Raw genomic sequence first — 22,994 nt, 5'->3', positions numbered from 1 at the left:
ATGCATGTGAAAGGTTCAGTTGCAATGAGGCCAAGTGGATTTCATACATGTCTAATTTTAAAATCAGTAATCATGAGGGGTTGGCTCTACCAAATAAGTTGCCCCAGATTTAAAAATTAAAAAGAAAGGGAGGAGCGATTAAAAGTCTGAAATCAGTGACAATGTATATCTAAATTATTTCAGTGTAGATATTTAACAATTAAATATAATTACCAGACCACTTATATTATGCTTCCCTGGCTCAAAGTGAACTGAACCCTTATGCAGAACGGGAGGTTCTCTCCTCCACTTCTAAGTAGTTTTCCTAGCTTACCTTCTGTCTGTCTGTCCTCAAGGTCATGTGCAAACTTAAACCCACGACTGATATTCCACATAATGGAGAGACTGGATTTATGGAAGCATTAGAACATGGAGACATGACAAACGCAGCAATGTTTGAAAGAAATCTGACCTTCTTACCCGAGTGGAGGTGAACTGCATGCAGCATGAGCACACACAACATGCTAAGAACAGAGAGCCAAGTGCCCTTCACGAACCAAGCAAATGAAAACAAAAAATATTCATTCCTCCAATCCCTGTTAGCGCCACAATTTTGCTTTTTTAGAAAGACCATGCAATTACCATCAACTGCTCCACATGCAGTTATTGTGATTAAAATTAAAAAGCTATTGCATAGCTTCGAACTACTATTACCGGGCAAGAGTTTGAAACTAGAGAGACCAGCATAACATAACAACGCTTGAAGTGGTTAAAGTTTTGACCAGAGCTGCAGCAAATTTGTTTCCCTTTCAGTGAACTGTCGAGAAAGACTGCCAGGGACAGACTGTCTGCCTGGAGAAAGCTGCCTGTTCACTATGACCTAAAAAGTGCCTATTTCGTCCTCGGTAATGAGCCCGATCAATAGCAGTGCAAAATTATCAGTCACAGTGTGGTGCCTTTGGAAGAGCCAGACAGCACTTGGGGGGAGGTGTTTTTTGTTTGTAAATACTGGGGCCTATGTTTCAAAAGTAGTTGGGACAGCAGCTTTTTTTTGTGTTTTTGCATTTCCTTTCCTGGCTGGGCTAAAGAAAGCTGGGACTCCACTTCCAAGCCCATTCCACTCCTTTCTGCTCCAACCACCTGGGTAATAGGAAAGAAAGAAGGAAGTGGCATTGGCAATAAGCATTGACATCTCCCATCTCAGTTCTTAAAAAGGGAGCAATAGTGAGACTGAGAATTGACTAGAAGGAAGTCGAAAGGAATGAATGAATACATCTGACCCAGATATTCTCAGAAAGACTGTAGATTCTTATCCATAGCTCTGCCTGCCTCCTTCCCATGTCAGTGTCAACACAGTTAACTGATTTAGAGTGAGAAGAGTCAACTTGCTTCACCTAGCCAAGGCTGAGGACCAAATAACCTTCACTTAGCTGAACCCAATCACTTCATTAAAAATGCAAACAGTTGAAATAGTTACTAAACCAAAAAGGGCCATTTTAATCATCTTCATGAGCTGCTCAATTTGACCACTGACCATCTAAATGCTAGTTAACCAATGAGTCCACAGGTGGTTGGTTGGGTAGTCAATTTTATAGAGAGACTGAACCTCTATCTCTTTGGAACTGTCCAGAAAAAGCTTATCAGAAATATAGCAAGGAATAAAGATGCTACGAGATACATGCAACAAATATTTATTGAGCACCTACAATATGCTGGACAGTTTTAGGTGCTGGGACACAGTAGGATAAATGGTGACAAAGTCTCACTCCTTGTGGGCTTACTTCCTGGGGATAGGGATAATTCACAAACATCTCCCTTTAGAGTTTGAAATATTCTACTTTTAAAAATGAAGCAAATTTCTGCTGATATACTTGGTGTCCTTCAAGAAAAAAGAAATCCAGGAAGTCTGAAATCTAAAGATATCTCCATGCCCACACACCTTCTTTTTCAAAACATGTCCTACACAGTATTAAGAAGCCTCTTGAGAAGCTCTGAAAGGGCCATCCAGCAATTAACCACTAGGATTCTTCTTACATACAATTGTGACATTTTTAAAAAATGGTGATTTCATTTCGTTTTGTACTGTTTTTCCTTGTATGGCAATAATTTGAGTTCAGGTCTTATCTCCACTACAACATTGTACATTGTTTTTGCTGTCCTCTAGTGCCTACTTCAGGGCTTCGTAGATAACAGGTACTCAATAAATACTTGATGAAATGATCAAAATACAGGATGTGACAGGAATGACATGGGGCACTCAGCTAAACCTTAGAAGGCACACAATAAGCACTTGTCAAATATAACAGAGCATAAAGCCGTTTATAAGAATGTTGACCCTTGTTGATCCAAACTAACATTCTGAAGAGGAATAATCCAGCTCGTTCACTCAGATGTGGGAAACACTAACTTTCCAGGAGAATGGATTATGCCCTTAAGTACATCTGAATTCCTAATAATTTGAATCATTTTCACTGAGTCAATTAATTTGTGCAATGGCCTCTTGATGGGTGGGTTCCCCCACTAATTTGTATCAGAGCCCTGATTTACCCACACATGTACCTGATGTACAGGGGCCAAGCAAAAGACTGCGCTGGTCCACTAGAATTCTGGACCTATGTCATAGTCTGTTAAAGAGAATTGTGTCTGTGTCGCCCTTAGTTGCCTGGCAAAAACCATGGTATGTATTTGGAATGGCCCAGAAGTGACACAGGAAGAAACTAGCAGTTAAATGTGACCTAGTCAGCAGAAGTCAAAATGGTACCAGATATCTGTGTTGGGTTCATATTGTCCTCAGTGGCTGCGTGTTATCATTTTATCAAACCAACCCCTAGAGTTGACTCTGCTCACCTGCCAGGGTTTCTCCAAGTTTGCTTCACTCTGGTCATGACACTCTGATTTTGACAATGCCAAGTTAGTTACAATGAAAGCTAGACAGAGCCCATCAAGCTTGAAGACTTAGCACCCAACAGCTTGGAGGAGGGCCCAGAACATCCGTGCTGCAGGAAAGACGGCACTGCCAGGCAGTGTGTGGATGTAGTGTTTTTTAAAAAACATCCTTGGATAATTATTTTGACGGATAGCTATCCTTTAATTGAAATTGCTTCCCCATTTTTGAAGCAAAGTGACTGCCACGTCAAAACTCACCCTTCTCAACAATAATAATTAAGACAAAGATAATTGTGTGAAGTTCTGTGGGCACATTTTTGACCAACACGTGATATACAGCAAGGAGGAACACTTGTGCTATTCCAATCAAAGGACGCTAGGGATTTCCCTTGGTGTTTCATTTGAGGAATAAAATATTTGAAAGCCTGCAAAGCTCTAGCACCCACAAATTCTTGGGCAAAATATTCAAGAAAACTGATCGAATTAGTCAAGTGGGGAGGATGGGGGCAGAAGAATGGTTGTTTTACATTACATGGATGAAATAAGCAACTGATTGGCTCTTTCACTGTTAGACCTGTTGATTTCCCGCCATGTTAGACACAGAGTTAGATGATCTGGGACTCACAGAAGCTCGGGTTACATGATTCTTTAGAAAAATAAATGTGACAATAATACATGCAGGGATTTGTGTTTGTTTTTGAAGAAATTGAGCATGCACTACTATATACAGGTCTCAATATCCATGAATGGGAAAGGTACCTTGCACTCATCTACTATGACAGAGTTGTGTGCAGCATAGACACACTGATTGGAGTTGCTTTCCCTGTGGTTCTTCATGTCATCATAAATGGATTGAGTCTTGGTCATTTCAATATCTTCATGCACTCGGTGCTGGGAGTCAATGGTATCCAGTTCGGACTTGGAAAGGTGGTAGACAATCCCAGCCCCAAAAGAGTCACCCACGACATTGACTGACGTTCTCATCCTGTCCCTGGGGACAAAGCACAGAAAAAGTTTAGGGAGGAAGCAATACGATCTGGTGGTTGAGAGGTCATGGTCTGGAACAAGAGAGACCTAGACTTGCGTTTTGGCGCTACCTCTTCCCTCTGCCTGGTCTGGGGCAAGTTACTTAGCCTTCATAAGCCTTGATTTCCAGTGTGGCAATTGGAGATAACACTCATACTTCTCTCATAGGCTTGTGACAAAATTAAATGAGATAATATATATAAAGTGCTTGGCAAAATGTCTGGTAAAGGGTAAACACCCAATAAACAATGGCACAGAAAAGCAGGAGGAGGCGGAAAGAAAGAATCAGAGAGAAATAACGTGTCCAAATCTCAGAATTCGTACCCACGCTCCAGACACGCCTAGCTGTGTCCAGCAATCCCTCCTGATTTAAACTGTTCTTTGAAGACTCTGTACTATCTCAACTTATTTTTTTTATTAGTTCTACTGGAAAGACTAACCACCTGTGAACTCTCCCATAATAGAAAAGTCATCTTTTTATAAGTATAGAAGCTAACCCAGCCTTTCCCCTGCACCTCCCACCAACAAGACACAGCTGTTGGATAAGAAACCCAGACACAATTTTCTCATTGACCAGTATGTGTTATGACTATGTGTCCGGATAAAACCAAAATACTTCTATCTTGCTCTCTCTATTAACCTAAAAAAAAATTAAATCTTCCAGGGTGTTTCTAAAAGAGGAAGTATTAAGAAAATCCTTCCTCAAATCCTGTGTTGCCAGTTCTGATTTGAAAAATATTATGGTTAGTAACTCTCCCTCTTAGAAGGTCAGTGCCGGGAAAGCTAATTAAGTTTTTAAGAGTAAGTGGTGTCTTCTCATCCATAAGTTTAGGCCACATCAGCGTGAAGAATCCTTTTGGCCATGTTTACTAGATATGCAAAGTCCTAGAGAGAAGGGTGCTGGAAAATCACACGAAAAAAGTAAAAAATATATATAAAAGGAAGGAGTTTAGGTAAAGATGCTGCCAAGACATTCTTAGTCCAGGGCATTCTAGCCTTCCGTTCAAATAATATTAGTTCCAGGCACAGTGGAAACCTTAATTTGTTCTTGGAACAAAGGTCTAAAATAAATTCTAGTTGCTACTATTGAATCTATTTCTTACTAGAGAATAATAATAATGAAACCCCACTAGGAAGAGTCTGGCTTGGCTCCCTTGCAAGGCCAGCTGTCTGCAAGGTGTAGGCCCATGGTCTTTCTGATTTCGACCAGGAAGACACTGTCCATGGGGGCGGGAAAAAACTGATCAGAGCTGGATGCCACTCTCAGGGGATCTCTCCACCTGAGAATGCTCTTGCCCTTCTTCTGATTTGGAGAGTCTGCCTCAGGGTGATTGAATCTATATGTGAATGAAGACTGGGTCTTGAGGTCATCCACAAAATCAGGCACTTAGAGTAGTTTGTGAAGAAGCCTCAGTAAAAGGGCACAAGAAGGAATGCAGGATAGCAGTTTTTATAAAGCATGGACTGTAGAGGCAGCTCGACGTGGTTCAAATGCTAGATATGCCCCCTTAACTGTTAGAAAATCCTGATCATACTGAACACTTGTGAGCCTTAGTTATCTCATCTATAAAATAGAAATAATAAAAATGTCCCATACATAAGGGTTGTGGTGAAGATTACAAAATACAACCAAGTGCTTAGCACAGTTCCAGACATTTAATAAGAACTCAAAAAATACTATTTAATGTATCATGTGTACTTTTAACATTACTATAAATTTTTGTCAAGTCAATTCAAATATATCTGTGGTAGCTCCTAGGCAGAACACCCAAATATGCCTGGTTAAGCTAATATCTCCCCCTGAAAACATTAACCCTATTTATAGAACAACAATTCTTATGGTAACACTCCCAACTAAGTAGATGTGTTATTTGTCTAACATGTAGTCGTGGTCTACTTTGGAGCTATTCAACTGTACTTTCAATCCCTTCTGGCATGTGTCCCAAGTCATGTATCCAATACCTTTAACCAATTGTCAAATTCCAAAGATCACTAAAGTCTTCAAGAGCAATGCTCTGTGTATCCATTGATCTCATGGCCCAGAAAAATCTGCCTAACTGGCAAAGGGAGAGACCAAAGGTAAGATGGTAGCAGTGGTGGTGATAGTGATAATGATAGCTAATACTTATATCACACCTACTATGTATAGGAATATACTTTATAGATACTACCTTATTTAATACTCATCACAACTGTATAAGAGGTACTATTATTCACATTTACTACACGACAAAACTGAGGCCTGGAGAGATTAGTGGTTTCCCAAAGTCCCACGTTCTAGCAAAATCATAGAATGAATCCCAGAATCCACAGTCTGCCACATGTCGCAAAGCACCCTGGAGCCAGACAACCCTAATTTTGGATCTAGCTCAGCCACTTACTGTGTGACTGTGATGACTCGCTGCTATGGTCTGAATATTTGTGCCCCCCAAAATTCATATATTGAAACCTAATCCCCAAAGTGATGGTATTTGGAGATGGAACCATTGGGAGGTGATTAGGTCATGGAGGTGGAACCCTCATGAATGGGATTAGCACCCTTACAAAAGAGGCCCAATAGAGATCCCTTGCCCCTTCCACCATATGAGATTAGAGTGAGAAGACAGCTGTCTATAAGGAGGCAGGCCCTCAACACAGAATCTGCTGGTGCCTTGATCTTGGACTTCTCAGCCTCCAGAACTGTAAGAAATAAATTTCTGTTGCTTATAAGCCACCCAGTCTATAGTATTTCGTTATAGCAGTCTGAATGGACTAAGACACTTACTCAAACAAAATTTTGCTAAAGTAGCCAAAATATCTATATTATAGAATTTAAGGAAGATAAAAATCATTTCCTGACCAACAGTTAATACTCATTATGTTATCCCCTTTTGAGGATAAACCCCACCCCCACTCATACTCCACCATGTGGACAAAAGCACAAAATACTATGCTCAAGGGTTAATGACTTTTCCAGTTTAATAAAGTCATTTCCACTCAAATGGGCGATATAAATTCACAAACTTCTGTTTCTTCAACCCTTGACTTTCTTTGACACCAAATCCTCACTCTCCTGAAGCAGCCACTGAACAAAGTTTTTGGAATAGTATTTCTGGGTGAGCTTTCCCCACATTTGTTCATTGCCATATCTCTTCCATGCCATTAGATCTCCTTAAATTTGAAAAGGAACTTGGCCAATGGAAACAGCCATTAGGACAGGAATGGATGGAAAACAGACTGTGTAGAATCAAAGCAGACTGATGTCTGATGCCAAAATCAAGATGGAAAGTGTCCTGGACCTAGGGCCAGAATGCTTTAAGCCAGGGCTTCTGATTCTCACCTGAGAAAATCACTTCTTACCTGAGAATGAAATAGGGAATGAGGGTAATCCCAACCTCACAGGAGGTTGTGAGAGTTAAAGGAAAGGAGAGCAACACTCAACATGCCAGAAATACTCATTACATGTTGCAGGAGCACATGAGCATGAAAATGTTCTTTTCTTACATCTGTTAATAGCTAATTAGAAAGAAGAGGACATCAACTCTTACACTTTCTTAGTTATTTGTTGGTGAATTTGTTCATTCAACAAAAGTTCAATGAGCATCTTACAGTGTGTGCAGGACACTATGCCAAGTTCCGGGGCAGCAACGAATAAGACAAGACCCTTCTCACACTCCCTTTTCCCCAAGAACCCACACTCTCTTTATTTGTCTATCTCCCCCACTAGAATGAGATAAATGTTCAAATAGAAATAAGTACTGTGTGCTACAGGGTTATATAGGTGGAACACTTTGTCATACATGGGTCACAGGAAATGTTTCAAGTAGAAGTGTCTTGAGTTGGGCCCTAAGCATGAATATAAGAAAATGAGATAGAGAGAGGAGAGAAATAGTATGCATGAAATCTAAAGGGTAGGAGCACTCAGAAGAGTTCAGGATGGCTACCAAGCACAGTGAGAGAGGCAGAAAGTAAGAATTGACCAAATCATCTATGGCCTTATCAGCCAAGCTTGAGTTAGAACTTTATCTGAAGTGTAAAAAGGAGCCATTAAAAGGGAAAATCACACTTGTTTCACTATGAATAATGGACCGGAAAAGGACAACACTGAAAGAGTGAAATCCAGTTAGTGAGGATATGGTGGGTACAGAGAAAGATGGATTTGAGTGAGACTTAGCAGACAGAATTACAGGACTTGAAGACTAGTTGGCTACAGGGAATAAAAGAGAAAAGAAGCCAGGATCCCTCTCGGGGGACAGCGCTGCCTTGCGGAGGGGGCGTGGTGGGTTGGGGCGGGAAAGATTCTGGCTTCATTCTGAACATGTTGTCTACGAGGCATGTGACTCAGTCCAGAGGAGATGCCCCACAGGTGGCTGGGGATAGGGACTGAGGGTCAGAAGACCCATCTGAGGGGCAGGTGGTAAATCAGGAATCATCACATGGCAATGGCAGGGAGGCCACAGAGGTGTTTGGTTCACCCTTGGAGGGAATGCAGAAGAGCAGACAATCTAGGTTGGAACACTGAGGTCAACCAACATTCAAGGAATGGGCAAAGGAATAAGAGCCTGCAAAAGTGAAAGGAAATTAGAAGGGTTTGACGTATCATAAGTAAAGGGAAGTATGCTTTTACAATAAAGGTGTGGTGAACAATGCTAGCTCTTGCCTAGGGGTCAGCTAAGATAAGGAAAAGAAATATCTTTTGGTTTTAGCAATAAAGAAGCCACTGTTGGCCTGGCATGGGCAATTCCAATACAGAAGTAGGGATAGAAGACAGCTCCCTACAGGTAAAAAATTGAACGTGAGGTGAAGAAATGGAGGCATTATGAATAATCAACTTATTCAAGAAGATTGATTGAGGCTGGGCATGGTGGTTCACGTCTGTAATCCTAACACTCTAGGAGGCCGAGGCGGGTGGATCGTTTGAGCTCAGGAGTTCCAGACCAGCCTGAGCAAGAGCGAGACCCGTCTCTACTAAAAATAGAAAGAAATTGGCCAAACAACTAAAAATAGAAAAAATTAGCTGGGCATGGTGGCGCATGCCTGTAGTCCGACTACCCGGGAGGCTGAGGCAGGAGGATCCCTTGAACCCAGGAGTTTGAGGTTGCTGTGAGCTAGGCTGACACCACGGCACTCTAGCCCGGGCAACAGAGTGAGACTCTGTCTCAAAAAAAAAAAAAAAGAAGATTGGTTGAAATGAGGAGAGAAAATGGTAGATGGAGACAGGAGATAGAAGAATTTTTGTTTTGTTTCATTTTATTTTAAGAGGTAGAATATTTGCACGTGTTTAAGTCAGAATGAGAAGAAGCTAGTAGGGAAGAAACTGAACCTACAGAGAAGAGGGAATAATTGATGGAGTTGGGTCCCTCGGGAGGTCAGAGAGGATGGCAATCCAGGGGGCCGAGGAAGGCCATTTCCTTTGTTGGGAGGACTCTATTCCGATAGCTACAGAAAAGAAGGAGTGAAGGGCAAGCTTATGAAGATAGACTTCTAAGCGATATGGCAGGAAGTTAAAGGAGATCTGTTGAATAGCAAGATGTTAATTTAGATTAAATTAAAATATCAGCGCTCTACCATGCGAGGTTCCCTCTCCACAAAGCATACTGGGAAAATTCCCAGGGTGCCCAGACAGGACATGGGTCATGGCCGCTCTGTATGCATCTCCCTTCCTGAAAATTCTGCAGCGTAGAACACCTTGAGGCTACCAGGGGGATGTTTGACCAGCTCTGGGGAAGTTTCACTCTGGCCTGAAGCAGGATATGGGAACTTACGGTTCATATGTGGAAAGTTTCTCCACAGGCAAATAGTTTCATTTTCTCTCACAATCACCACTGACCACTCAGGAAACCCTGTCTTTCATGTTGATCTCAGGAGCTTTAAGGCTACTTGGTAAAAACAAGTTTTAGAGCACTTGATGCTATCTTTGGGTCTGGATGCTGTGCATTAGAGCTATGAGAAGGGAATGGAGATAAGAGCAGAATCTTGTATTCAGTGGATTCACTACAGCTATCCTTGGGGGACACCAGGAACCAAAAATGAGAGAGGGGTTTGACTCAGTTATTTCACACTGAGTCACTGGATCTGGCTCACTGGAAGAAAAGCAAGTGCCAAGGTGCTCTGTCTTTTTTCTATTTCTCAATCTAAATCCTCTAGCAGGAAAATGTAGAGTTGTCTGGAAGTGCTGGTTCTCACAGAAAAACAGAGCCAAGGAAGCTGGGTCACCCACAACTCATCTGGGCCCTTGTATTGGGTCAAATCATATGAAATTGCCATTTCTGTAGGTCTAAGAAGGCCAAATATTGGCAATTTCATATGGTTCAACTTAATATTAAGAGAAACAAACCATAGCGTCTGCCTCTCAAAATGTAGGGTGTTGAGGGACTGTTTTTAGGGGCATAGTGTGGCAAAGGGATCACCTAAGGTCCCAGAGATGAGGTAGGCTGGCATAATTCTGGGCATCCAAGGGCTAAGGCCACATGGGGTTAGCGAAGGGAAGGAGACCCACCTAAGCATTGGTGAAGAGCGTGAGCTTCAGATTCCAGCCAGTACAGCAATCCTGGCTCCAGCAGGGCAAGTTTCTCAGCCTTTTCCACTCAGCTTTCTCATTTGTAAAATATGGAAATTAAAACTCATCTCTAAGCACGTTTGAGAAGATAATAACTGCTAACACGTATTGAGTACTTGTCAACTGAGAGGTCCTCCACCAAACTCTTGCGTATAAAAGGCTTATATGGCACAAACTGCTCATCGTATTTCTATAATTAGTCCACGTGAAAAGGGAATCATATTACTCCCTCTTTTATTCCCCCACCAAGTCTTATGATACTCCTCTTTTTGCACCTAGCACACTGTTGGGATTTCTTGATGCCATTAATAGGCTACAAGCTCTTTGAGTGCTGAGACGATGTTTTATTTACTTATGGCACAGGTGGAGTAGGGGATAGTGGGGAGGTCAGTATGCGAAGGAGGGCAGGGCAGGAATGGATTGTTAGCTTAAGACTTGAAAGCAGATGAACTCTGCAGACAGAATTGGGTTTTGCCTAGTAAACATCTGGTTGGATGCTTTGGGGGTGAAAAGTTAGGATGCAGGGCGTGATGTAGAAGGATGGGGAGGGAGACATAGAAAGCCCAAGTTGCTCTGCAGATGACAATGAGAGAGATGTCCAAAGAGCCAGGGGAAGACCCAAAAAAGATAGAGAACAAGGAAGCCCGACAAGGAAGGAAGACTAGGAAAGGCGAAAACCAAGGCAGAGAGAGATTCCCAGGGGTGGGGAATACTAAAGGATTTTTTTAAAGAGATGCCTAATATTAAATTTTCATTTTACTCCTGTGCTGCCTGAAATTATTAACAGTGAAACAACATTCAATGGTAGGTGAAGAGAGGCTTTCTCATTTTCATTTTATTACTCTCCTGAGCTTTGCTCCCTCCCTTCCCATGAGTACACATTCTTTTTGTGATATATTAAAAAATGGTTTTGTTGTGCTGAAGTACAGCCTCACCCTCCTCCCTTGATCTGCAATTACACTGACTCAAGCCAGGGATTCTTTGGTGGGAGGGAGAAGGACTTAGTGGGAAAGGGGTCATATGCCATCATGAGTCTGATGCAGACTAGAGATAAAATAAGATGCAGAAAAAAGGAGAATTCAGTGGAAGTGGGAAACCAGAGCAAAAGACTAAGATAAACATAAGCCCCTAGAATGTTTAGAGATATGGCTGATGTAGGAATTAGTTTTCTTTTCCACCAGACATGGAGTGGAGGGTAATTCAGGTTTGTGTTTGTGTGTGTGTGTATGTGTGTGTGTGTGTGTGTGTGTGTGTGTGTGTGCCTTAAATAAGAAATACAGAACCCAGATTGGCACACCTGAAACACCCAGATCCTGTGGGTTTGAATCCCAGTTCAGCCATTTAATATCCACTAAATTGGGATAAGTTACTTCTCTCTCACCCAAATTTTCTCACCTGCAAAGTGGGGATAAAACTATTAGCTGTCTCATAATTTGCTATGACATTTAAATAAGTCGCCAATTCGATTTTTTTGGACGAATGCATGAGCTATCAACAGTTACTCAAAAAAGAGTAGAGGTGCTCATATACCCACAGTTGGAAAATCCTGCTCTCTCCTTCCCTATTGCTAGTCCACTGCTTCTGGCAGTGGAGGCCCTGGAGACTGCTCCATCAGCGTCACCCAGGGACTTGTTAGAAATGCCAACTCTTCAGCCCCACCCCAGACCTCCTAAATCTCCAACAGATTTTGGTGCATGCTCAGGTTTGAGAACTAATGCTCTATTCCCTCCAGAGAAGGATGTCAGCAGGGGAGCTACAGAGCCCTCCTGCAGGGCAGAGTCTCTTTAAGGTCTTCCTTATAAGTGCCATCTCAACTATATCCCTCAATTAGCACATGTGAGCCCAGAAAACATCTCTCACCAGCAGAGTCTTGTGTGACAAATGGGCCATAGGTACACTTAGGTTTCACTTTATTTTGGCTTTCCTTTTCCCACCCATAGCCAGACCTAGTTATTTATTTCCTCTTCCTGGTACTGGCTCTCAATTTTCACTCTATCCGGTCACCTTCAGAGAGGGTGGGGTGTCAGCAAGGTCTCATAAATATCTACCAAAGGTTCCTGACACAAAGGGCTTCTTGGACCTGGGAGAAGGTGCTTTTGTTGATCAATCCTGCCCATCCAGTGTTCTAGGGTTCGGGCACTTTTCAGGGCTCCAGAATCTTGGTCTTCACCATGACATTTATACGACGGCTAAGCCTGCCCATTGAAAAGCATCCAGGGCTTAGCAGGCAGTAATGAGGCTGGCTGGTCTTCAGCAGTTGGCAAACACCATGACATGTTAAATGTCACTGCAGGCTTTGTTTGGTTTTAAATTGAAAAATTGCTAGAGTTATGAAAGCTTACAAACCTTGCCTAGAGAGGGAAAAAAATCCCCTCATTTCTTTTTCTTTGCTTGTCCTCCACAGACTACTTTTCTAGGGAATGGCCAATCTCCCGTGCACTCCCATCTCAACTCAGACCACCCACCCCCTGCCCAGCTTTCATACTAACGAGCACCAGACAGCCACAGAGCTCATGACCAAGAGCTGGTTTCCAAAACTCTTGTTGCTGGTGAGAAAGAATGTGGCACCATTACTAATTCAAAGCAGATCTGACCTAGCTACAGACATCCACACTCCATTTTCCCAGGATCCTCTACCTTTCCTTTTTTTTTCTTCTTAAGAAGAATGTTCACACTTATTTGTATACAAACATCCATCACCAGCAGAATCCCACTCTAGGTCTTAAAACTAGAAGGACACTCAAAGGCATTGGGCCTGGACTCTGGCTTTCAAGCTGGGAAGTTATTGTTCCCATTGTACATACGATGTAGCAGAGTAACTTGCCCAGAGTTCTACAGTTAGTATGTGCAGACCTCAGACCTAGGGCTCCTGCCTCTTGGCCTTTCTCTCTCTTGAGCACACACCTCCCTCCATCTGGGACCAGAGCCCCAGAACTAGAGAAGAGCTCTTCATTTGCTCCTTTCTTTCCAGCTCCGGCCCAGGATAAAGTTTTCTCTTACATGATTTCATCAATGTAGTTAATCCAAAAGTATCATCACTTTTTTTTATTATTCAGCCAACTCCCGCCTGCTGACATGTTTCAGCCCTGGAGTTAGGATGGCCTGTTTTCCTGTGCAAGTGCAAGCATGTGAGCACCTGCATGGGGTGATCTGGGAGGACCTGGCCCTCATATTCCATTTGCTAACATCTAGGTCGGCGGTAGGCAGGGTTTTGAATGTTTCACAAAGTGACTCTCACCCAACAGGCTTGAAAGCACACGACTGCCAAGACGACCAGTGACCACAATGGCAGAACTACCGGGGCCGGAGGACTTCAATTCTAAGACTGGCCGAGACCTTGATTGTGCCCCATCTGTCCTCATTTAGGCTGTTTGTTTTGTTTTAATCTTGGGAGGGGAGGAAGAAAACAGGTCAAACAAAAAATTCTCTAGTTAGTATGTAGAACCAGGGGTATCTTAGTCCATTTGTGCTGCTATAACAAAATACCTGAGACTGGGGAATTTATAAAGAACAGAAATGTATTTCTTCACAGTTCTGGAGGTTGGGAAGTCCAAGATCAAGGTGCTGGCATCTGGTGAGGGCCTTCTTGCTGCATCATCACATGATGGAAAGCAGAAGGGCAAAGAGAGAGCAAGAAGGGGCCGAACTCGCCCTTTTATAATGATACCAATCGCACTCACCCAGGAGGGTGCAGCCCTCGTGGCCTAATCACCTTTTAAAGGTTCCACCTATTAATATTGTTACAATGGCAATTAAACTTCAACCTGAGTTTCAGAGGGGTCAAACGTTCCAAGCAAGCCCAGGGGTGACCCTAATAAATTTTTCCCAGTCTTTCTGACTCTGGACCTCTCTGTTCATCCTCCCCACAGTTAGAACCACTTGGTACAAATTAGGGGGCCACATGGAGTGGGGTGAAGGGCCCTGGCCTGGCCACACAAGCTCTGCCTCATGCCAGGCAGGAGCCTGGGCCCTCCTCATCGCCAGTGTCCTTACCTGTGACATATGCTGCCGGGCTCGCTAAGGATTAAATGGAAACCGATATAAAGAACGTTGTGGGGCTCACCAAATGTCGGCTCCTGTTCCTCATTCCCGATCATATCAGTGCACTTTTTTCCACTCGTAGGCATTTGTATTATAACAGGGGGAAGGCTTTGGAATAATACTTTTTACAAATCTCTAAAGGTGGTTTCGGGCCTCAGAAATAAACGCAAGAGCCAAGGTGATGTAGTCACAGCAGGCAGGGGACCCTAATGACAACATGAGTTGAAGAGGCTCAGGGGACAAAGAGGCGAGGGGGGAGATATGGTATGAATAAGCAGCAGGTCTCAGGGGAGCAGGTGGGATTGGGATCACTTCCTGTGTCTTTCTTCTTGTGCGGAGAGGCCCTGATTATCAGCTGGCAACTATGCTGTTCAGGTGAGCTTCATCCTCAGACCACTGCCAATGTCTTCATCTCCCCTACATCCCCCTCCCTGTCCAAATGCTACCACATGCCCTTCGTCTCCATCATCCCGTCATCCTCTCCCAAACCTTCCTGCCCACACCCCACCATCCAGTCCCAGCTGCCTTTCTGACCACATGTCATGGGAAAGGCTTCCCCTGGGGCCAACATGGGGCGCAGAGACAAGCAAGCTAGCAGAGAAGGGCCCCAGCACCTCACTTTTGCCACTGAGACACTGTCATGGACAGACGTTGAGGTTACTTAGTTCGCTCTTCTCCTTCCCGCTAAAGGCATTTCCAGAGCATTTTTCTGATGATGAAAGAGCCAGTCAGGAAGGCCCAGGACCTTCCTCGCAGCCCTCCCGAGCTGAACAGATCACGCTCAGGGAGCCACTTCTTATCTCTAGCCTAAGCCCCGCTGGCTGCACCAACAGCAAGCCCATCTCAGGGAGAGACCAGGCTTCCTTCTAGCCTTCCCAGATGTCCTTCCCTCCAGCCACTCACATTTTTCTCTCTTTAGAAGGCTGGGGGTAGGGAGAAAGAACAAACTCAAGTCCATAAAATGTGGCCTCTGGCTCTTAAAATCTCTGCCAATAAATTTCAGAAAACTTGCCACTGGCATGTGAGGCAGGTTGAAAAGTATAAGTGTGGGCAGCACTTGGGCCGTGGCCCTCTGTGCCAGCACTTGTCACTCTGGTGTTGACGCCCCTGGCATCACCCAAGGCCCTGTCATTTAACTCCAAGACCAGACAGGAGGCATCGCCATACATCCCACAGAACATCAGAGCCCACGTGGGGAGAAAGCAGCCTTTCCAACCTTCTCATTGAAGACCATCTGGCTAGACCACCTTTGTGGACGAGCAGTGAGTCGTTGACATGAGGATAATGTCCTTCCCTGGGAAAGGGAGCTGGGCTATACATGCATGGTCAAGTTTAGGCATCTCTGCATGGCTTTTGAGGCTGTCCACCTTGCCCCACCCTTCACCCCTCCTTGCCTCCAGCAATACTAGACCACTCACAGGTCCTACACTGTAGCCTTCGTGCAGGCTGGCCTTGGATGGCATGGCCCATTTCCTCTTCCACCTGCGTATACCCAGGTAACTTCCATCTATCGGTGGTGATTCAGCTCTGCTATCCTGCCTTTAGAAGCTTGAATATGACCATGAACGAGAACATGGAGAGCTCCAAAACCACGCAGATCTAGGGTTGACTCTCTGTTCATTCCCATGTCAATTTACCTCTTGAAACCACAGTTTTCTCATCTATTAATACAAAGTGGGAGTAGTAACGCTAGACTTGGAGGATTGTTATAAGAGGAAGATGTGTGTGCTCAGTGTAGTAGCTGGCACTTCGTGAGTACCAGGTTACCATTTCCATTGTTTCCTGAGATTCCCCATTTTGTCCTTCCAGCCTAGTCTGAAGGGAGCCTCACTCTACCACTATGCTTTTATGTGTGCACTATTTTTTAATCTATTCTAGTGAAGTGTGATTTATATACAATAAAATGTACCCATTTTAAGTGCATGGTATGATGAGTCTTAGCTACTTGTGCATACCTGTGGATGCAGCACACTTCTATCATTCCTAAAGGTTTCCTTGTGTCCCTTCCCAGTTAGTCCCCACGCCTCCAACCCTGGCTCCAGGCAACCACTGATCTCTTTCTATTGTTCTACATTCTATTGTCTTTCCCTAGAGCTTCACATAAATGGAACCATACAATACATATTCTTTTGTGTCTGCCTTTGTTCACTCAATGTTCACAAATGTTTTGAGAGTCCTTGTGTGCATCAATAGTTGGTTCCTTATGACTATACTTTTAACTTTGTGTTATAATCTATCTGATTCCTGCACTAGACTGTGAGGTCCTCAAAAATTCCATCTTCTTCTTTGGTTCCCAAGTAGACACTCATACATGTGAGAGGGAGGGAAGAAGAGGGGATGAGAGGGAGGGAAGAAGAGGGGATGAGAGGGAGGGAAGAAGAGGGGATGTGAGGGAGTCGTCATGGGGACTGGCTAAGATCTTGGCTGCAACCTTGCCAATTGTCCGCCCCTGGGAGGCAGCACTCACCATCCCCAGCAGAACCCCATCCATGGGCACTTACAGCAGCCAGTCCACAGCCACCAGCAGGCTGATGTCCTCCGTTGGCAGGCCCACGGCCGTGAGAATGAGGAGCATGGTGACCAGCCCAGCGCTGGGGATGCTGGCCGCACCGACACTCGCCAGGGTGGCCGTGAGGCTGTGAGAACAGAAAAGGCCAGGTCATGGGAAGAGAAGGGACCATCCCTGACAATTTTAAATTCTAATTTTCTTGTAGCTATAAAATCACTCCCCAATCCACCCCCTAAGGAATAGAGAAATCTAAAGTTCTAAGATCCAGGAACTAAAGTCTGTTTGGATTCTGCTCCACTGTGATGGAAGCTTATAAATTCATGTATTGTAGCCTTATCCTCGTCATGATACCCAATTAGCCCAGTGCATCTCGGGGCTCAAATAAGGTAAGTGTGGCTTTAAAAGCAGGCAAGGAAATATTAACAACAACAACAAAATCACCCTTAATCTTCCCATGGGAATAGGCTGCATTCATTTCTGCTGATGCATTTATGTCTCCGCAAGCACCAGAGACTCCTGGGCTACGTGGCAAGGGTCTGAGAAGCCCATTGCCAATGTTAATGTGAGAATAGCAAATATCCAGACCCAACTGAGTGGACATCAGGGGAACAGATCAACGGATTCCAAATGACATTAAGTTTCAGATGCACGGATGTTTCACCATGGGCTGGAAAATGCATTATTCAGAAACAAGGTGCCAAGAAATGATAATGAAATAGAGGCTTTCTTTCTGAAGCAACTCATCAGTTTCTTCCCAAGCAACGCCAAGGGCACACCCAGCACCATTCTGAAGTTTGTCTGTGGGAGAGGATTAATCTAGGGTATATGTGCCTTATCGAGACACTGGCGGAGGGTGGGAGGGTGTCTGTGGTCCAGCAGAAGGCAGTGACCTTTTTTCCCTTTTTTGGATGCCACTTATACAAGCTGCCACATCAAAATGCAAGGGTACTTTTGAAAATGTGCATTCCCAAGTTGGTTTGGTGGGTGCTAAAAAGAAAAGGAGGTTGCTTTCTTTGCAGTTATGAGATTCTCAAGTTTCTGGAGTAGGCACTCAGGCTCCACGCTGAGAGACAGACTCCCAAAGCGTTTTAACCAAATCCGGGCCATTGGTATAACAAGCACAGAATCCCGGGGTCTTACAGTTGCAAGGGACCTGAATTTCCCTCATCTTACATTTGAGGAAAGGAAGGCCCTTGGAGAGTCTGTGATTTGAGCTGTTCTTTTCCAGATTGCTACCCTTTCCAGATTTCGGCCTGTGCTGATATAGACACGTCCCCTGGGTGTGACCTACAGACCTCGTCTGTGCCCTCCCCTTGTCCCGCCAATGTGGAGATGGTGTTGGGGTTCAGAGAACTCCATTTCCCTTGAATCTGTCTGGGTTACAGAAGGTACTTTTATCAGTGAAAGTTCTGCAGTTGAACAGCCTGGGTTCAAATTTCAGCTCTGCTACTTATTAACCAATCATTTATAGGCAACTTAGTTTCTTTGCGCTTTGATTTCCTCCTATGTGAAAAGGAGATAACAATGGCATCTCCCTCATTCAGGAGTCAGAAGCCTTCAGGAGCTAACAAAAAGCACGTTGAGGAGGCCAGGCACATGTAACCCCAGTAAATGTGAATTGTTATTCTCATTGGGAAATCCAGGCAGGGCCAGGCTGCTTTGCAATGAAAAGTTCCCTAAAGCCCCAAGCGCTGGGAGGTGGGAATTCTCAGCCATTTGACCAAGACAAACAGAACACCAGGGAAGGGGAACTTCCCAAGTTCCAACAGTCTTGGCCTCGACTGTTTTATTTACAGCATCAGTTGCTTCTGTTATGACTCACTCTTGCACGTCCCTCTGTGCTGCGGCCACATTATCCAGCTATCTTTCCGTTGTGTGAGACAAAACCCTATAAAGGGAATTCTTCCTGGAAGTTGGCTCCCCCTGTGTTCCTCCACCCCAGTAACACCCTCGCCCTCCCATGGGCAGAGTCTGTGGAATTCTAAGCCCTGCAACAGCTCTGTGGGCAGTGACTTCCCCTCTGTCCCAGCATCCTTCTCTGCTTTGCCTGGCCTTCCACTCCTCTGGTTCCTGGAACCTGTGCAAGGTCCCAGACACACGACAGCAGAGCAGAACCTCACAGCAAGCCCACGAGGAAACCATGGATCGGGTGGGTGGAGAAACCTAGGGTCACCCGGTTTGAACACGGTCTGCTGGGATTTGAACTCTGGTCTGCTTATTCCAGCACCTGCTGCCTCGATCCCTCCCTACACTAAAAACTCTGTGAATTAATGAACATGCTGAGAATTCCTCATCACTGCTCTCCTGCATGCAGGGAAAGGAAAGGACGAGGAATTTATCTGGAAGCACAGCACGAAGCTAGACTTGGCTATTTTCCTCCAATTCAATTGCAGGCAGTGAACAACACACACCTGCGGTGGGTCCTCCCAGAGGCAGTCCTTGTGGTGTCTACCGTTAAAGAGGACTTGGCTGAGCTTGCCCAGGGGCCAACCTTATCCTTTGCCAAGTGAAAATCCTCAGTAGCATGATTCTTAATGGAAAATAAACCCTATGTCGGTAAATTTATAGAATACATGCACAACCCTAATCACTTAGTCACTGCTCCATTCTCCCATGTCTAAGTTCCTATCTAATAGTGTGGCCTTGATGGGAAGCAAGGTTGTCAGCAAGGCCAAGAATTGAGGGCTGGAAGTCATCTGTGCTCAACAAAGGGCTTCATTAAGAAGCTCTTTCCATCTGTGAATATTAAAGCAGGTAAGGTTGGCAGTCTCACGCGATGTTTATGAGATATAATTAGAAGGCCTGACACTGACTCAAAGCATGTTTTTCATTGTCAGTAACATCATGGTACTCACCGTGTCACTGACACGTTTTTCTTTACTCTTCTAGGTGTATTATTGTATTTTATTGGACATCAACAATAGTAATGATACTAGTAGCTAATGTTTATTGACAGGTGACTATGAACCAGACACAATGCCTTCAACCCCCCTAGACTGTGTGATTATTGGTCCCATTATACAGATGAGGAAACTGAAGCTCCCCCATAGTACATACACCATAGGGCGGTTGTGATGATCATATTGCATATATAAATTAATATATGCAACACGACAATATAGTATAGTAGGGGCATTGTGTGTATAGTTAAAAGCACAGGCCCTAGAGTTAGATGGCCTGGGTTCAAATCCCATTTCTACCACTTAACAAACAGTATGATCTCGGGCAAGTTACTTCACCTTACTTGCTTCATTTTCTCCCTCTGTAAAATACAGAACCCAATATCTACTTATTAGGGCTGTTTCTAGGATCACAAGTTAAAAGCTTTAATAAGTGGAAGCATATATCAGCACTTGGAAACCTAAATTTTAGGTCTTCCTCTAGATGGCTGTGTGTGACCTATTCTCTGAGCCGCAGTTTCCTTTTCTCCTAGATGAGATGGTTTGCCAAGAGATTCTCTAGGAAATTTTTCAGATAATACATTCTAGCAGATTAAATAAATGTGATTATTATTTGATATTTTCATATTGTGTGTATTTATGCGTTAGACATGGCGAGTTTTTCTTTTCTCTATTTGCTGACTTAGTTGCTGAACTGAACTCAGATGCATATGGGATGTTCATTAAGTCTTTCGGAATGGTTATGAGGACAGAGAAGAAATGTGTGTTCCAACAAAAACGTCCCTGAGCTGGTTGAATACCTCAGAGCTAGGCAGATCAAGCACGGACTCTAAAGTGCCATTCCGGGGCAGTATCAGCCCCCAGAACACATGGTGGACGTGGCCAGTGGCAATCTCCAGCACTGTGACAGACACTGGGTAGTCCCTGAGTTTGGACTTTTTAATAATCTGAGCATGTAGAGAAATCAGACCTGAAAAGAACCTGCCTTTTAGAAGACGTCTCCTAAAATGGGCCCTAGGCCACTAAAGGCTTCCCAGAAAATGAACTGTTGAATACCATGACAACAGATTATTACAGGAATTTCTAATATAGAGGTTGACAGTGTTACCTGAGGTTTGAAATGGGGAAAAGAGGCTAGTGCCTTAACCCAAGAACATTGCCTCTTCTAATTCCAAGGAAAAAAGTAAGTAACCACTATTCTAATGTCTTCCTTTGAGTCATGGTCAGAAGGCAGAAATGACGTGTAGCTGAAAGAGGTTGGCTGTGGAATAGGGATTTGACTTGTGCCTCTGGCACCCTCAGCCACGAGACCTGGGTTTGTCAGATGATTTCCCTGAGCCTCACTTTCCTTAAAATGGGGATGATGACTATGCCTTCAGGCTTACCGGGCATGTTCAAGGCAATGTCTGTAAAGAGTCTGCCACCTCAGAGGGACCAAGAGAGTGGAGCTATTATCATTACGGAGCCCGGAAGTGTCTTTCAGTGTCTACCTAATTCATTTCCCAAAGTGAAACACCTGGGTCTTGGCTGTTCCAATTTTTAGAATTCTCCTTCTACTGCAAATGCAGTCGTTACACAGAATGTGACCCACCCACTCCCAGTATTTTCTGATCTTATGGTATTTGAGAGAGGAAAGAAAACATATAAATCATAAAGTTCAAGGTTCACTGGCTGGGCACGGTGGCTCACACCTGTAATCCTGGCACTCTGGGAGGCTGAGGTGGGAGGATAGCTTGAGGTCAGCAGTTCAAGACCAGCCTGAGCAAGAGTGAGAACTCATCTCTACCAAAAATAGAAAAAACTAGCTGGGCGTGGTGGTGTGTGTCTACAGTCCAAGCTATTCAGAAGGGAGGCAGGAGAATCGCTTGAGCCCAGAAGTCTGAGGTTGCTATGAGCTGTGATGATGCCACTACACTCTACCCAGGGCAACAGAGTGAGACTGTCTCAAAAATAAAAAAAAAAAAAAAGGTTCACAAACTCAAATGTCTTAAAGGGCCAAGCATGGTAGCAGGTGCAACAGGCTAAATATAAGTAAAAGGAAGAAGGGGAGAGTGTTGGGAACTCAAGAGCACCTATCTTATTAGAGGATAAATTCTAATTTTTTGCAACATATTGCAAGACAAACAAAGCAACACCCGGCTGGATTCAACCCAAACTACCAATTTACAGCCCCAAATTCTGAATACCTTCCTCATTTACAGATGAGGAAATTGAGACACTGGGAGTAGTTTGACATCAATAAGACCATAAAACTGGATCACTGTGGTCTTTTTACATTAATGAAAGCCAGAAATTGGCTCCTGGCTTAATTGAAAATCCTTTGTGTAGTGAGAGTGATAATATTAAAATGATGATTGCAAAAAGTTTTATTTCCTGCTATAATGTCAATATACAACATTGGATAGTTGGAAGTCTGATTTTTTTCAATGCTCTACCTATAAACAAGAAACTGAGGAGTTGACCTGGCCAGTATGTATAATCTTTAAGTTTAGGGAGAAGCAATGTGTTTTCAGTGATCTCTTGGGAAATGGTTCTTTCTGAATTTTTTTATGAGGAATACATATAAATAAATATAGCTTTAGCAAAGCAAAATTATGTGCTATCTATTTGTAATAAAATAGTATACATCATATTGAAGAATCTTTCTTCCAGTATTTCTTCATTTCTGCCTAAAATAGTGAAGGGAACATAGGAGCATATTTTAATGAAAGAACACTGGATCCAGACTCAACCAATGTTGGCCCCAGTGACAGCCCTCCAAGCTCCTTACTAGTGCTATGGTCTTGGACAAACTACCGTGCCTCTTAGCACCTGAGTGTCCTCATTTATTAAATGGGCAGAGAAATAACTGCCTTGCCTACATCACAAGATTGCTAAAAGTCAAATAATATCCAATTTCCATAACAAGGTGACATGAGCAATACAAACAGAAGGTATTAACACAAGTCTTCTTTCTATTGCAATCTTTTCCCTTCGATGACTAACGGCAACCCTCTTACTACCCTCACCATTCTTTCAGCCAGAGAACTGGAATTCAGGTGGCCTCTGTCACATGGAGTTAGTGTGGAGGGGGCGTAAGGTGGGAGTTGTTCCTATGCTTCCCCCACCGCCCTCA

General features: G+C 43.8%; 1 protein-coding gene across 3 annotated transcripts in view; it reads right to left on the bottom strand.

The window, feature by feature from the left end:
- SLC1A2 (solute carrier family 1 (glial high affinity glutamate transporter), member 2) overlaps positions 1–22,994 on the bottom strand; it is a 92,676-nt gene that overhangs the window by 9,647 nt on the left and 60,035 nt on the right. For all 3 annotated transcript variants that reach the window (XM_012649609.1, XM_012649610.1, XM_012649611.1), the window contains 2 exons: positions 16,972–17,106; positions 3,625–3,856 (listed from right to left, as the gene is read on the bottom strand). In XM_012649609.1, the coding sequence (XP_012505063.1) occupies positions 3,625–3,856; positions 16,972–17,106 (367 nt within the window). The remainder of the gene's footprint in view (positions 1–3,624; positions 3,857–16,971; positions 17,107–22,994) is intronic.

This window comes from Propithecus coquereli, unplaced genomic scaffold (genome assembly GCF_000956105.1).
Source record: "Propithecus coquereli isolate 6110/MARCELLA unplaced genomic scaffold, Pcoq_1.0 Scaffold30, whole genome shotgun sequence".
Classification (NCBI taxonomy): domain Eukaryota; kingdom Metazoa; phylum Chordata; class Mammalia; order Primates; family Indriidae; genus Propithecus; species Propithecus coquereli.
Note: the sequence above shows the minus strand (reverse complement) of the source record. Positions and strands in the feature narration are given on the sequence as shown.